Source organism: Mesoplodon mirus (genome assembly GCF_964341445.2).
Source record: "Mesoplodon mirus genome assembly, chromosome: 3".
Lineage (NCBI taxonomy): Eukaryota > Metazoa > Chordata > Mammalia > Artiodactyla > Ziphiidae > Mesoplodon > Mesoplodon mirus.
In genome coordinates, this window is record NC_138978.1 from 195,386,191 (window position 1) to 195,400,718 (window position 14,528).

The window sequence follows — 14,528 nt, forward strand, 5'->3', positions numbered from 1 at the left end:
CGTGAACCACGGGCTTTGGGTGATAATGATGTGTCAGTGCAGGTTCGTCAGTTGTAACGAAAGTCCCACTCTGGGGGGGTGTTGGTAACGGGGAAAGCAGTGCACGTGTGGGAGCAGGGGGCGCATGGGGGGACCTCTGCACCGTCCTCTTAGGAGTGCTGCTTTTACACAATGACGTCCTTTTAAAAAACCCTTAATGATGAGGTGGTGAACTCACTGCCACTGGAATTGTTCTTGGTAGAACTTAAATGATTGTCAGGAAGTTTAGAAGATTTTCATACATTAGTTGGCAGGTTGGACTAAGTGAATTTATATGTATATGTGTGTATTTTTATATAATATGAATAGTTCGATAAATACTTGTCGAGTGAATGGCTGTCTGCAGGTTTACCATAGAAATCACCTACTTATGTGAAGACAATCAATGATTGTGTGTATATTGTGTGATTGAAAACTTTTCTGACTTTTTTAATTACAGAAGGCCTTACGACCGGATATGGGCTATAATACATTAGCCAACTTTCGAATAGAAAAGAAAATTGGTCGCGGGCAATTTAGTGAAGTTTATAGAGCAGCCTGTCTCTTGGATGGAGTACCAGTAGCTTTAAAAAAAGTGCAGGTAAGATGACTTTAATTATATAAATCCACGTAAAATTATACTCTGTGAAGAATAAATAGAGAAAAGTACATCCTGAATGATTGGGTCATGACAGTCTTAAGTTGAGAACGACGGGAAAGAATAAAAATTGTCCGGTAAACACTTGCATTAAGTGCAATCCATGGTGGAAATCATTTTTAGTTTTAATACTACTTTTAAAGTTCAGCTGGTTTTGTTCACCCAGATTCAGTAATGACTAGAATGATCTTAGAAAAGCTTTTACAGCTCTAAGTTTTAAGAGGCAGATTTGAGTTGTCACCATGGCTCCTAACTGGACGTGTGGCTACGTGTTGTATCCTGAGCTGCAGGCACTGCAGGAGGAAACCAGGCTCCCAGAATGCACTGCCTAATGAAGTCAGTAAAGGGCAGGCAAGGGTAGGGGGAGGTTTTCGTTAATGTGGAGAGCCACACTGGCAATAAATGAAAGAAAACTGAAGTGAACTTTATTTACTGGAGAATACAAAAAAAATGAAATAGGTAAACTTAGAGGATTGATGTCCTACGTAAAATCCACACGTTGTATTGGTATCATTCTAGCATCAGCTCTGCTCTCCAGTCCTGATGCTGTCTGGGTTCCTCAGGTTCATGGACCTGCCCCAGCTCACCTGGCCAGGCCCTGCCCCAGCCTGAGCCCAGGACAGGTCACTGCCCTGACGGGTCCACTCGCCTCTGGTCTCGAAAGCACTTGCCTTTCTGCCCCAGAGTGTGTCTGACATTGTACCGTTTTACTTCCCTTTTTCAGGGAAGGTCGTTCTTGTTCACACCTGCCTGTAGACTTCTCATTTTACTCTGCAGCCTTGGTGTCTTTTCTGTGTCGAAACCTGCAGAACCTCAGTGTCCTCTTACTATTGTTATTATTATTTTAATTTCGTAAGGGATCAGTATACTTGCAACAGCTATTGCAGAAGTGAACAGTTTTCACTCATATTTTTAAGCAAATAGTAAATATTTATGAAAGGTTTTATGGGGCATATATGTTAGATACAGAGAATAGGACAGATGCTCTCACGTCCACCACTCGCCTTTGACACACTTCTGCCATCCCCTTCCTTCAGAGGTCACCATGTCCTGAATTTGTGTGTATTGTTCCTTTGCTTTTCTTTAGAGCTTTTCTCCAAATCTGTATACATTTCTGAATAAATCTGTTGTTTGCTTTTGCATTTTTGAACTTATATAAATGTCGCGTGTTGGTGTGTGTGGCTATGCTTTATTCTTTATATATCTAGTATTCACTATGTAGGTATGCGTGTGTATGTGTAGTATTACATACTACGTGTGTATACTGTCCAGTTCTTGTTACGTGCAACTGGTCGTGTACAGTTGTTTGCTGTTACAAACAGTACTTCCGTGGTGTTCCTGTGTATGTTTCCTGGTGCACACATGCAAGAATCTCCCTTTTGCATGTGCCCGAGGATGGAAGTGAGGAGCCTCAGGGCCGCGCACGGTCAGCGCTGCGAGTTTATACCGAGTTCTTCCAGCGGTTGCACCATTGACCTTCTCTCCAGTAGCACGTGAGGGTAGCCGTCTTCTCTCATGTAATCTGCCATTTACAGTAAGAACATAAAATATACAATGCAGGTATTAGTGTTTATGACACAGATGACTTTGGGAATGATTATTTCCTAACAACAGAACTCTGATCCTTTTTTTTTTTTTTTTTTTTTGCGGTACGTGGGCCTCTCACTGTTGTGGCCTCTCCCGTTGCGGAGCACAGGCTCCAGACGCGCAGGCTCAGCGGCCATAGCTCATGGGCCTAGCCGCTCCGCGGCATGTGGGATCTTCCTGGACCGGGGCACGAACCCGTGTCCCCTGCATCGGCAGGCGGACTCTCAACCACTGTGCCACCAGGGAAGCCCTCTGATCCATTTTTAAAATGTATTGAATTTCTACTATGTATCTCTGGGCACTGAGGGGGGGAAAAAAGAAGCTAGCAATTTTATTCCTGCTCACCAAGGGAAATAGAGTCTATGTAGAGCAATAAAACGTTAAACCCTGTGGCGTGGATTCCTGGTTTCCCTAGTTCACAGAAAGGAAATGTTAGTATGAGCTGTTGGCGTGGCCAGGCTGTCGAGGTGAGACTGGATCCTGGAGAGCTCTGAAACCAGGAACAGGACTTTGAGTAGGAGGGAAGTGAGGATTCACTATGGATTCTCTAGGAGGGTAATAATCTTCAAAATCGGTTATTTTCAAGATAAAAGTACAAGCTGAACACACAGAACTGACTAGAGGGAAGACAACTGCTGATTTGCCCCAGGTGTCAAGGCGGGGCTGGCTGGCTGGCTGGCTGGCTGGCTGGATGAATGGATGGATATGTGGGTGGATGGATGGGTAGGTGGGTGTGTGAGTGGGTAGATGCTTGGATGGGTGGATGGATGGATATGTGGGTGGATGGGTGGATGGATGGATGGATGGATGAGTGGATGGATGGATGGATATGTGGGTGGGTGGATGGATGGATGGATGGATATGTGGGTGGATGGATGGGTAGGTGGTTGCGTGGATGGGTGGATGCTTGGATGGGTGGGAGGATGGGTGGGTGGATGGATGGGTGGATGGATGCATGGATGGATGGATGGAGTGAGAGAGCATCCAGGTGGAGTCCCTGCGGCCTTCCTGGCTTCCCTCTCCCCCCTACCCCCCACCCCCAACCCTGAGTGTGGACAGAGAGACAGTGCTCAGTTCTGTCTCTAAGGATTGCGTTTTAAATCACAGAACCTTGTCATTGGAAATACTTAGAAAGAAGGGGAGAAAGAAGGGAAAAGGGAGGGAGGGAGAAAGAACAGAAGCTCTTCCAGGCCTCTTGTAATACCGTCTACATCATTTCTGGTTGCCTGTATCTTTCTTTCCTTTGACTGGAAAATTGAATGGACAGGAGTGGATGCTCATGGTCGTGTTTCCAGTCAGTGCGGGGTAGATGCCCCTCCAGCTGCCCACACTTCACACTATGGTAAACCCCAGACCGCTGCCTCCCGCTGTGCCGAGTTCAAGTTTGTCCTTTGGGCTTTGCCTTCTTCTGTGCTTCTTAGGGTTGCTATTGGGACATATTCTAGTTTCAACGTAACTCCTTTATACAAGAGAGAAATGATGCTGTAAATATATTCTTAGCTTCTGTAATTAGGGAACAGTTATCTTAAACCTTTCTGAGGAGAAATATATTTGCATTTCAGACATGTTATTGATTTTTGTGATGTATTACACTTGCACTGAACAATAAAGACCAGGGTTCTTCCTTTTTAAAAATCCACCTCTGCAGCTTAGTATGAAAATGTTTTAAACTATTGTTGACCAGACTCTTTTCCTGTCTGAAGAATCCTAGCCCCTCTTCAAAAAATTCATAAGGAATCAAACATTGGATTTCCTCATGCAATTTGTTATTTTAAGGCTACTTTACTCGTCTAAAGGGCCATGTCACTGTTTCCAGCTCTTCTAGAATCCTTCCTGGTTGAGTTCATGTGTTGAAATGTTGCGTTTATAACTCATTTCTCTGCTCACAAGTCTTTGATGAGACTCCTTAGAAGCAGCGTGCAGGTTCCTCAGCGTAGTTCTCCAGGCTCTTCTGTACTTTGTCCTGGGTGTCAGGTTTCACTTTTCTGTGGCCATCTTGCCGGAAGCCCTGGTGACTTTCCTGGATGTTTGCCTGTTACCTGTGTGTGGAAAGGAAAGAGTGTGAACTGAATGCACGTTCCTCCTTTGAAATCATAAAGAGGTTGAGGGCCTGCAGTGTATGACAACATTAACCAACCTTCTAGAAAATTTGCCCACATCCCGTCATGATTTGTTTGCCAAAATTAAGGTGGTTCTTAACTGATGGAACCTTTTGAAATTCCACATACTGGCTTTGCTGCCCTGTCTCCCTGCTTCCCTTGCTGCTGCTCGTTCGGTTCACTTCTCCAGTGTTAGCAATCACCTGATGTTCAGCGGTTAGCGTCTTAAGGCTTTGAGAACACCAGCATGAATAGAATAACGGGGCTCATGGATCCCAGTGGAAGTGCAGCCAAGGCACGTCTAAAACAGTGAGGGAGGCACCACAGTGGGCTCAGCCTTGAGGGACCCAGGGTGAGAGGGAGGTTGGGAAAGTCTTCACGGGTGTCGGGCTGGGTCTCAGAACCACAGTCCTTTGTGTTGGAAGATGATCAAAGAATTGTTTTGATCTGGTCCACTTAATCTGTTTCATTATACTTAGTTCATTGATGAGAGCTGTGTAATTGGAATTGGTAGACGTGATGTCATAGCATGAACTTTGGGCTTTTGTGTCTCAGTGCTTTGACCTTTGTTACCCTGACTGTTTAATCGTAGGTGAAGTAGTTTGATCCTTAGTTCATTAATGCGTAATTTGTCTTTTCTTACTCTTAAGTTGTATGCCTAAATAATACTGTTTTACTGTGGGACATCCATTGTCAGTCAGTGACATTTATTAGAGTCACTTTTGTATAAAGCACTTTTGTATACTTACAAACAAACGTAAATAGTGATAATATACAGTATTTGTTCAGATTCACCCTTTTGATCCGGGTGATCTCAAAAAAACTTTCTGAAAGGACAAATATTCTTTGATATTTGTTTTACTTATATTTACTTATATTTGATGATTATGTTAAAGCATTCATCAAGAAAATCACTTTTTAGAGTATATTAATGAGTATAACTTGCTTTTTTACATGTGTTAACTTTAGATTAAAGATTTTGCATGTTTGCATGTAATTAGACATTAGGATTTGCATGCAATTAGAAATTTGTGGGCAGTAGCTTCTTCCGTAATGCATACACTGATTTTAATATATTTGTAACACTTTATAGCCATATATTCAGTCTCTTTTTCAGTGTTCACTGTGATTACGGAATTCGTCCTGCAGCTTTTATCAACTTCATTATTTAATCCCTATAGACTTCTTTGAAACTTTCAATACATACTTGAGCAAATGAAAATTAGGAAGCATTTGTAAGAATAATTTATATTATATATTTTTTAAATTGGAGAATAATTTAGTAATTGATACTAGTTTACTTGTCAAGGAGACAGAGACGTCATCTTAAAAAATTAAAGCTTCTTAATTTTATTTGTTTGTACTTTCAATTTTATTTTAGGCATTTTGAGGCATATAAAAATGTAGTAAATTTTTAGCCTTATTGAATGTTTAGAGAATGGGACATTCTAGTTAACAAAATTTGGGGGTTATAATGAATTAAGATATATACCATAAATAGATTACTAACATTAAAATATTTAACTGATACAGTGGACATCAATGAAGGAATTTAGTTATTTGTCCATTTTTTGATGTTTCACAATTTTTTTTTTTAGCATCTTATGGTACCTTAGGGTCATCATTAAGATAAATGCAAGTTTTGATTATATGAGTTTATGTTAAAATTTTTAAATGAGAAACTCTTCTAGTGGCCAAGCCCGGTGAATAAATATTGTTCTTTGTGTGAATCTTCTCTCTCCTCGACATCCCCACTGTCCTCCCCATCCTCTCAGTGTAAGGTGCTTCTCTTTCCTTGGCTTGGGATGCGGGGACGTCATCTTCACTAGGGTTTCTTCCCCTTAGTCTGTGCCCAGCCATCGTCATTCTCTTCTGTCCTTGAAGCCCATCCAGTTCAATATTTGTTCCATCTTGCCCCTTATCTGCCAGTCTGCAACACCCCCCCCTTTTTTTTTCTTTTCTTCTTAAATATGTTTTCAGCCCCTTGCTCTCATTTTCCCCTGTCCCGTCCCTGGCACCATGCTGACTCTGCCGAGACCAGGCGTCACGGTTGCTCAGCACGCCCCGCCCCCCCCCCCCCCCCCCGCACCCGGTCAGCTCGCAGCACTGTCACAGCCCAGCCTGCGCTCTGCTTGTCCTGTCTTAACTCTCCACATCCCCTCTTCATCTCCCCGTCTCATTTCTCTCCCATTCTATCTTTCCACAAAGCTTGTTCTTTGACCTCATCCTGACCACGGCCCTCTATTCCGTATTCTCTAGACCTCTTATTTAAGGTCTGATTTTAGTTGCTTGCGTAAGTTTCTTGGACCTTTGTCAGCTATTTGAGCAATGCGGATGTTTCCACTTTACAATCTCCCCCATCTTGCTCCTGTCTTGCTAACCCCCTGGGCAGGGTTTCTCTTCACTGGGTATTTCTTCATTTCCCTGTTCACACGTAGCCACTGTTCCACACCCCCTAGCACAGAAGGGTTCAGGTTATTTTTCGGAGTTTTGCTTACCTTTCTTTGGAAATGCACTCTCTTGTACTCCCTACTTGGATATACTTTAACCATGGTGGTGAGAAGAACACAAACCAGCAGGTACATACGATTACAGTGTTGTCAGTGGTGGAGTTAAACACTACCACCTACTCTGAAGCCTCAGCCACGGCCCGTCTGCCTTCACGCTTAGTGGAAACGGGCATCTCCTGTGTGACAGCGACGACCTCTGCCATCTGCTGTGCTTTCACGATTGCACAGCCATCCTAATTCATCTTCCCTGCCTGCACTCTGGACAAGATCTTTCTCTTCTGTCTTCCTGGAGACTTTTCCGGCTGCTGCCCGTTTCTCCCTCATCCGCCTCTCCTCTCCTGCAGTGTCATCACTTGACTTTCTTACTGACGTCTCCGTAGTAACTGTTGCTTCACCACCCACAGCTTCTTCAAACCACGCTGGCTTGGTTCTCCTGTCTTTCTGGTTATCCCTATTCTTATTTCCTTCAGTGGCATCTCTTTTTCCCACTCGTTTCAGGATATTTCTCACCGTCATGATTTTGGATTGTTTGCTTCTCCTGCACCACCCTGACGCCTGTAGGGTGGCTTCTGAACCTCTGGAAGCCTTGACGCCCTGACTAAGCTTTGCTGAGCCTCAGGCTCTCAGGAAGTCTGAACAAAGGATGAATTTCCTGTGGTACATATTAGAAGCTTTTTAATTTTAAGCAAACAGGGCTGATTGAGGCCCTAGGAGTTAGATCACTATATACCAGCCTGTTGAGTTAAAAGGCATCCCCTTGGAAACAAAGGTTTTTTTTTTTTTTTTTTTTAAGTAATCATGGAAAAATTAAGGGCACAGACAGGTATCTAGTTCCTTGCCATCATTTGCCAGGGCCTTAAGGAATCCACGAGGAAGAAATTGAGTCCTGTCTTTTGACTTGAAGTTCAGACACGTTGGTGCATGAAGAGAGGAAGGCTGACGGCCGCTGGATTACAGGCCTGGGTGTCAGAGGAGCGCGGTTCCTGGCTCCAGTGCAGAGCTCTTGGAGCCCTCACCCGGCTTAACTTCCGCCCCCCTCTCCACCCCTTAGGGGCCTGTGTATTGAGTCAGGGAAGGGCTGGTGGTAGAGACTTTCATTATTCGGAGATTATCTTGTTCGATGATTGTAATTTACGTCTAGAGAGGCCACTCAGCCCTTCTGCCATGGATTTTCTAACTCCCTCACCCGGCTTCCATCCTTCAAATAAGAAAGTCTGTGCCTACCACTCAGCAAGTGTGGGAACCAGAAGTCATTGTGGCGCACCTGCGTTGCAAGGGGCAGGAACACCGGGAAAGACAGAGGCACAGTCCCAGGGTGAGATCAGAGGAAGGACGGAGGGCACGTGGGAAACAGGCCTCAATGTGGGACAAGCTGTTCATTTATTCAGGCTCTGTGAAGCTGGTGAGGCCCAGATGTTTGGTTGAGATTTCCATTTATGTGAGATTTATTTAAAGTAAGATGTAACAGGTTTGTCAAACTCTCAGTATATTTTTTGAAATACTTCCTTCGCTACATTTTAAGTGTTTTTTTCTCCAAACAGATTTACAGATGCCCTTTTAAGGACATTTGTGTTTAAGTCACTTGAAAGCCTTTTCCCTCCAAAGATACCCAGGGTTAACCTTTTCAGTTTCATTAGTCGTGAGTAATTTTGGCAAAATTTAAAGGTGACAAAAGAAAACTTTTTTTTTTTTCCTTTGCGGTACGCGGACCTCTCACTGCTGTGGCCTCTCCCGTTGTGGAGCACAGGCTCCGGACGTGCAGGCTCAGCGGCCATGGCTCACGGGCCCAGCTGCTCTGCGGCATGTGGGATCTTCCCGGACCGGGGCACGAACCCGTGTCCCCTGCATCGGCAGGCGGACTCTCAACCACTGTGCCACCAGGGAAGCCCAAAAGAAAACTTTTTAAATGATTCAGAGAATACCAAGAATGTATCAGCCAATCATTTGCCTAAACACTGCTAATAACTTTGCTCTTATCAAACATTAGTTTAAAAACCCAAAGAAACTTTGGTAGAGCTGGAAAGATGCCTTCTGAAGACAGGCTTGTAAATAGTTTATGAAAATCCAGATTTTTTTTTTTCCATGTGTATTGCCTTTTCTTGCTCACGGAATCAGACAGCTTTGAATCTATGTCTGCGAATGATTTAATCTGAAGATTCAGTTTCTGTTTTTGTCTTGATATGCTGGCTAAGAGAAAAAGCAAGATAAGATACTTCTGAATTTCCAATTAAAAGTATTTGGTTCAGAATTTAGTTTTGCCTTAAATGCGCCAGCAATGCTTCATTCCTCAGTGTTTGAGAAGTGACTTTTGGTATTGAGAATTCAGTTCAAGTTAAAAGTTAATTTGTAATTCTGAATTAGGTTAATTATAAGTTGAATTAAAGATTCATGATTTCATCATGGCACCGTTCTTTGTATTTTGTGTCTAGTTAGGGTTTCCTAGAGCTCTCATACACATTCTCATCTTGCTCAGTCTTTAGTGTTTTAATATTTTTCCATCATAGAGACATTGATCACTGGGAAATTAGATTTATACATGTCTCCAAGTTTGTGATTTTTTTTTTTTTTCATTTTAATCACTAGTACCAGAATGATCCTTTCTCTGTTTCCTTAAAAAAAGTTTTCAGGAATTCCTTCAAGGTCTAAGACACTCAAAATTTTGTACTTCCCCACATTTCTTCAAGTTGTATCAAGTCCCCTGTGAGTGGTAGTTCCCGAGAATGGCATCATAGATAAGTAGTGTGTGTGTGTATGTGTGTGTGTGTGTGTGTGTTTCATATCAGTAACTAACATCGAGTTCAAAATTTTCTGTTTACATTAATATGTGTTATAGTTGTTTGATTTGTTATTTAGTGACAACATCATTTTTCTGGCACCTTTTGGCATTTTGGGTAATGAGTGGCTTCCCTATGTGAAATGGCTAAATGTAGAGTTTACTCCTTTAAGTAATGAACTTGTCATTTTACTTATTTCTGTAAGATATCTTTCTGAGGTGCATTGCACTTTCCTGCATATATGAATCAAGCATTGGAAGCCCGGGCAGCCACACCACCCCCCTCGAGGTGCTCACGTCACTTTGTGCAGCAGAACTTGCCAGTTGAGTGTCGTGTTCTGTGCTTCAGGCTGCAGTCTGCCCCTGACAGTGTGCATCCTGAGGACTGCAGGCTGGTTCCCTTATTTGTAGCTATAAATAAACATAATGATAAGTTGGCATTCAACACAGTTTTGTGAATCATGGAAAAGCAAGAAAATGAACGTGTTATCCTCATTAATGCTTGGAGTATTGACTTATGAAGATTTATTTATTGTTAATTTTCCATATGCTTGGAACATTGAGCGATTTGTCTTCAGAGACATACTAAAGAGCCCTTTGTATTATTTATTTTTATGTTTTTTACATTAGATCAACGTTTCTCAACCTTTATTTTCACTCCTCACCTTTTTAGACATTTTTTCCCAATTATGTCCCCCACCATGAAATTTTAATTCATAGATACAGTGTGTCTGTTTAGGTATTGTATGTATATCTGTGCTTAAAAAGTGTAAGACTTTGTCACCCTCTCTCTGAAGAACCAATTTTCACTTCCTTGGAAAATTGACAAGGGTATCAGCCCTGTCAAGAATGCATGCATTAGACCTTTTAGACCTGATTTGATCATATAGATTAATGGTTCAGAGCTTGGGTTATAGTTGGATAACTTGGAGAATGAATTCTGGCTGCTCCATTAATTACCTGTGTGAACTTCTGCCAATTTCTTAAGCTTTCTAAACCTACTTTCCTTCATGTGTAAAGTGGGAGTACTAACATTATTGTCCTCATGCGGATTAAATGAGAATTAAACGAGGTGGTTCATGCAGTATATTTAGCACATATTGTTCAATATTTTAACTGTTATATTAATATAGCACAATCTCACAACTTCCGTGCTGTTCGATTTGAACTTAAGACTTGAAATATCTAGCTCTTCTCTTTTCCCATTTTTAATACTGACTGCCTCTGGAGGGAAAATGTAACCTCTAGTCACATGGGATAAAATACCTGTAGATCTCCACAGCTCCTAAAAGCTAATTGGAAAGAATACTTCTTAGTGTGTGTGGAATTATGTGCAAAGTATTACAGTGGACTTGCATGGTAACTTGAACCATAGATTGCTATTTTATTAAGTAATTCTGGATTTTATTTTTAGATATTTGATTTAATGGATGCCAAAGCACGTGCTGATTGTATCAAAGAAATAGATCTCCTTAAGGTAAATAACAAACGAACTGTTGACTGTTTTGAACATAACTGAGTAGGTTGATAAAAGTGACTTATTAAAATATCACACTTAAAAACAAAAAGATTTTTGAGATACAGCATGTGCTGCACCGATTTCAAGTAACATATAAGTTTGAAATCAATATATTGAAGAATGCAGTTACCTTTTGGATTTACTGTACAATAATTTAATTGGAACATTTGGTAGGATTAGCTTTTTTTTTTTTTTTTTGTGGTACGCAGGCCTCTCACTGTTGTGGCCTCTCCCGTTGCGGAGCACAGGCTCCGGACGCGCAGGCTCAGTGGCCATGGCTCACGGGCCCAGCCGCTCCATGGCATGTGGGATTCTCCTGGACCGGGGCACGAACCCGTGTCCCCTGCATAGGCAGGCGGACTCTCAACCACTGCGCCACCAGGGAAGCCCTGGTAGGATTAGCTTTTTTCCCCCATTTCAATCTAGAAAATAAATAAAATAGACATAAAACATTGAAGAAATTTTTTCTCGATGATCCCAATTAGACATATTCTAAATGTTAAGTAATGTAAATGCATATTAGCATTATCTCAAGGTATGGTATATTGAGAATGTGGACTGATCCAAATGGCTCACATTTTTTGTTTGTTTGTTTGTTTGTTTGTTTTGCGGTACGCGGGCCTCTCACTGTTGTGGCCTCTCCCGTTGCGGAGCACAGGCTCCGGATGCGCAGGCTCAGTGGCCAGGGCTCACAGGTCTAGCCGCTCTGCGGCATGTGCGTTCTTTCCGGACCGGGGCATGAACCCGTGTCCCCTGCATTGGCAGGCGGACTCTCAACCACTGCGCCACCAGGGAAGCCCGGCTTACATTTTAAAAATAATATTTCCATATCTTTTTGCAGATGTAGAAAGGGTGGTGTAAAGAGTATGTCAGAATTAGCTTTTCAGTTTCTCATCCACTCAAAGAATAGGACTGACATTTCAGTTACCTTCACACTGCATTTATTGTAGTGAAATTTCTTTTGAGGAATTCAGTGGTTTATGTTATATTTTTAATTTTTGGATAAAACTTGGATGATTCTTATGCCATCCAGTTTTGTTTGTGCCTGAAGTGAATCAGAGCTATTCAAAAAGATAAGAGTAAGATCAGAAGGAACCATGCTTTCCACTGTTCTATTTGTTGTAGTTATTTCCTGGGACATGAAGTGACTGCTTTAATAAACCTTTGTTAGAGAAATAATATATCATCATAGAAAATGTGGGAGGAAAACCTTTAAGTAGAAAGAAGAGAAGAAAATCCTGTGTATACTCTTTGGAATCATTCTTGAATAAGCTTCTTTGAGAAATGATTTGTCTTATGTTACCTTGCTTAAAGATTGAATGAAAAGATTGTACAAAAAGACTGTAAATATGTATAGATTTATGAATATATTTCTACAAGGTGAAATTTTTAAGGTAATTTAATAATCAACCCCATAGATAAGTTCAGAATATTTATATTATTTGATGTAAAAGTGATATTTAGATACAATATAGTAGATGCCAGATTTTGACCACTGGCTGGAGTTATACTAGGATCACCCTTAACTTCAAAATAGTAGTAAAGAGGAATACTTTATTTAACATTGAGTGGCCTTAAATGACAGTTATCATTTTGAAGGATATAATTTTTAACAGTTGGTGATTTAATTTAGTCATTCATTTATATGCATGTATTTATATATTTGTTCAACATAGCAATACTTTTTAAACTTTTAAGTGTATAATTTACTCTATTATTTCTAATAAAAATATTAAAATAAAAATGATGTCTAGTTTTACTTTCAATAAGTACAATACTTATTTCAAAATTCACTAGATTAAAGAAAAATATAGTCATGTTAAGATTTCTGTAACTTAAAAATGAAATGCAGTAACTAACTTTATTCTTAAGTTACGAAACTGACTCTTGGGAATTTACAGTAAGAAAACTTTTTGATGCCTGTTTTTTTTTTTTCCTCAGCAACTCAACCATCCTAATGTAATTAAATATTATGCATCATTCATTGAAGATAATGAACTAAACATAGTTTTGGAATTAGCAGATGCTGGTGATCTATCCAGAATGATAAAGGTAAGTTTTTTTTTTTTTAAACTGAAGATTTATTTTTTCTAATAGAGTTGTAGGTTAAAAATATAGGCATGTTAGCTACTTTAAAGACCTCAACGCGGTGCTTAACATAGGTAGCCCTGTAATAAGTGGTAGGCAGTAGTGATGATTATGATATATGAAGCTAGATACCTGGTGAAGTCACACTGGATATGTGAACACTCCAAGACCAACCTGGAAATAGACCGAGGGCTCGTCTTCTGTAAGCTGAGGTTATAGTTTTGCAGCTTGATTTCTCCAGCCAGAGCACCCTCAATCCTGCATCTCTGGACATCAAACAGAGGTACCAGTGGGAGATTGTAGAGCAGCCTGTCCTGGGCTGTCCCTGCTCCTGGGAGGGATGCTCAGAGAAGAAAGTGGGCCTTAGATTCAAACTTGCACATCAAACCCTGATTTGACCACTTAAAGGTTATTTCTTTTCTAAGGGCATATTAATTGGGTTTAAGTTCAGCTACAAGTTATAGAAACTGCCAAATAACAGTAGGCTAAAAACTGCTTATCCTTGGGCTTAACTTACTTCTTTTTTTTTTAATTTATTTTTTTGGCTGCATCGGGTCTTAGTTGTGGCATGCAGGATCTTTCATTTCAGCGCGTGGGCTCTTCGTTGTGGTGCGCGGGCTTCTCCCTAGTTGTGCTGTGCAGGTTTCCTCTCTCTAGTTGTGGCGCACAGGCTGCAGGGTACATGCGCTCTATAGTTTGCGGCATGCGGGTTCTAGTTGAGGCACGTGAACTCAGTAGTTGTGGCACGCGGGCTTAGTTGCCCCGTGACATGTGGGATCTTAGTTCCCTGACCAGAGATCAAACCCATGTCCCCTGCACTGCAACGCGGATTCTCTACCACTGGACCACCAGGGACTTACTTAACTTCTGTGTGCCATATTTTTTCCAAAACAAAATAATAATACAGGGCTTCACTGGTGGCGCAGTGGTTGAGAGTCTGCCTGCCGATGCAGGGGACACGGGTTTGTGCCCCGGTTCGGGAGGATCCCTCATGCCGCGGAGTGGCTGGTCCCGTGAGCTATGGCTGCTGGACCTGTGCGTCCGTAGCCTGTTCTCTGCAACGGGAGGGGCCACGGCAGTGAGAGGCCCGCGTACCGCAAAAAAAAAAAAAAAAAAAAAAAAATAGAAACTACTTCATAGGGTCGTTTTAAATGATTAAGTAATTGATATTTACTAAGAACTTAGAAGAGTGTCCCACGTATAGGAAGGCTATGTAAATGGAAGCTGTTGCTGTATTATTAGTGTTATTATGTATATTTCTCTGTTGCATAGAATT

General features: G+C 41.4%; 1 protein-coding gene and 1 long non-coding RNA gene across 5 annotated transcripts in view; one reads left to right on the forward strand and one right to left on the reverse strand.

Moving 5' to 3' along the window:
- The window catches only part of LOC309801597, a 207,989-nt gene that overhangs the window by 151,743 nt on the left and 41,718 nt on the right, over positions 1-14,528 (reverse strand). The window lies entirely within an intron of this gene.
- The window catches only part of NEK7 (NIMA related kinase 7), a 136,264-nt gene that overhangs the window by 68,746 nt on the left and 52,990 nt on the right, over positions 1-14,528 (forward strand). For 3 of the 4 annotated variants that reach the window (XM_082616592.1, XM_082616594.1, XM_082616593.1), the window contains exons 3-5: positions 479-619; positions 11,060-11,122; positions 13,106-13,216. In XM_082616592.1, the coding sequence (XP_082472718.1) occupies positions 479-619; positions 11,060-11,122; positions 13,106-13,216 (315 nt within the window). The remainder of the gene's footprint in view (positions 1-478; positions 620-11,059; positions 11,123-13,105; positions 13,217-14,528) is intronic. The other variant, XM_082616595.1, reaches the window with a different exon arrangement.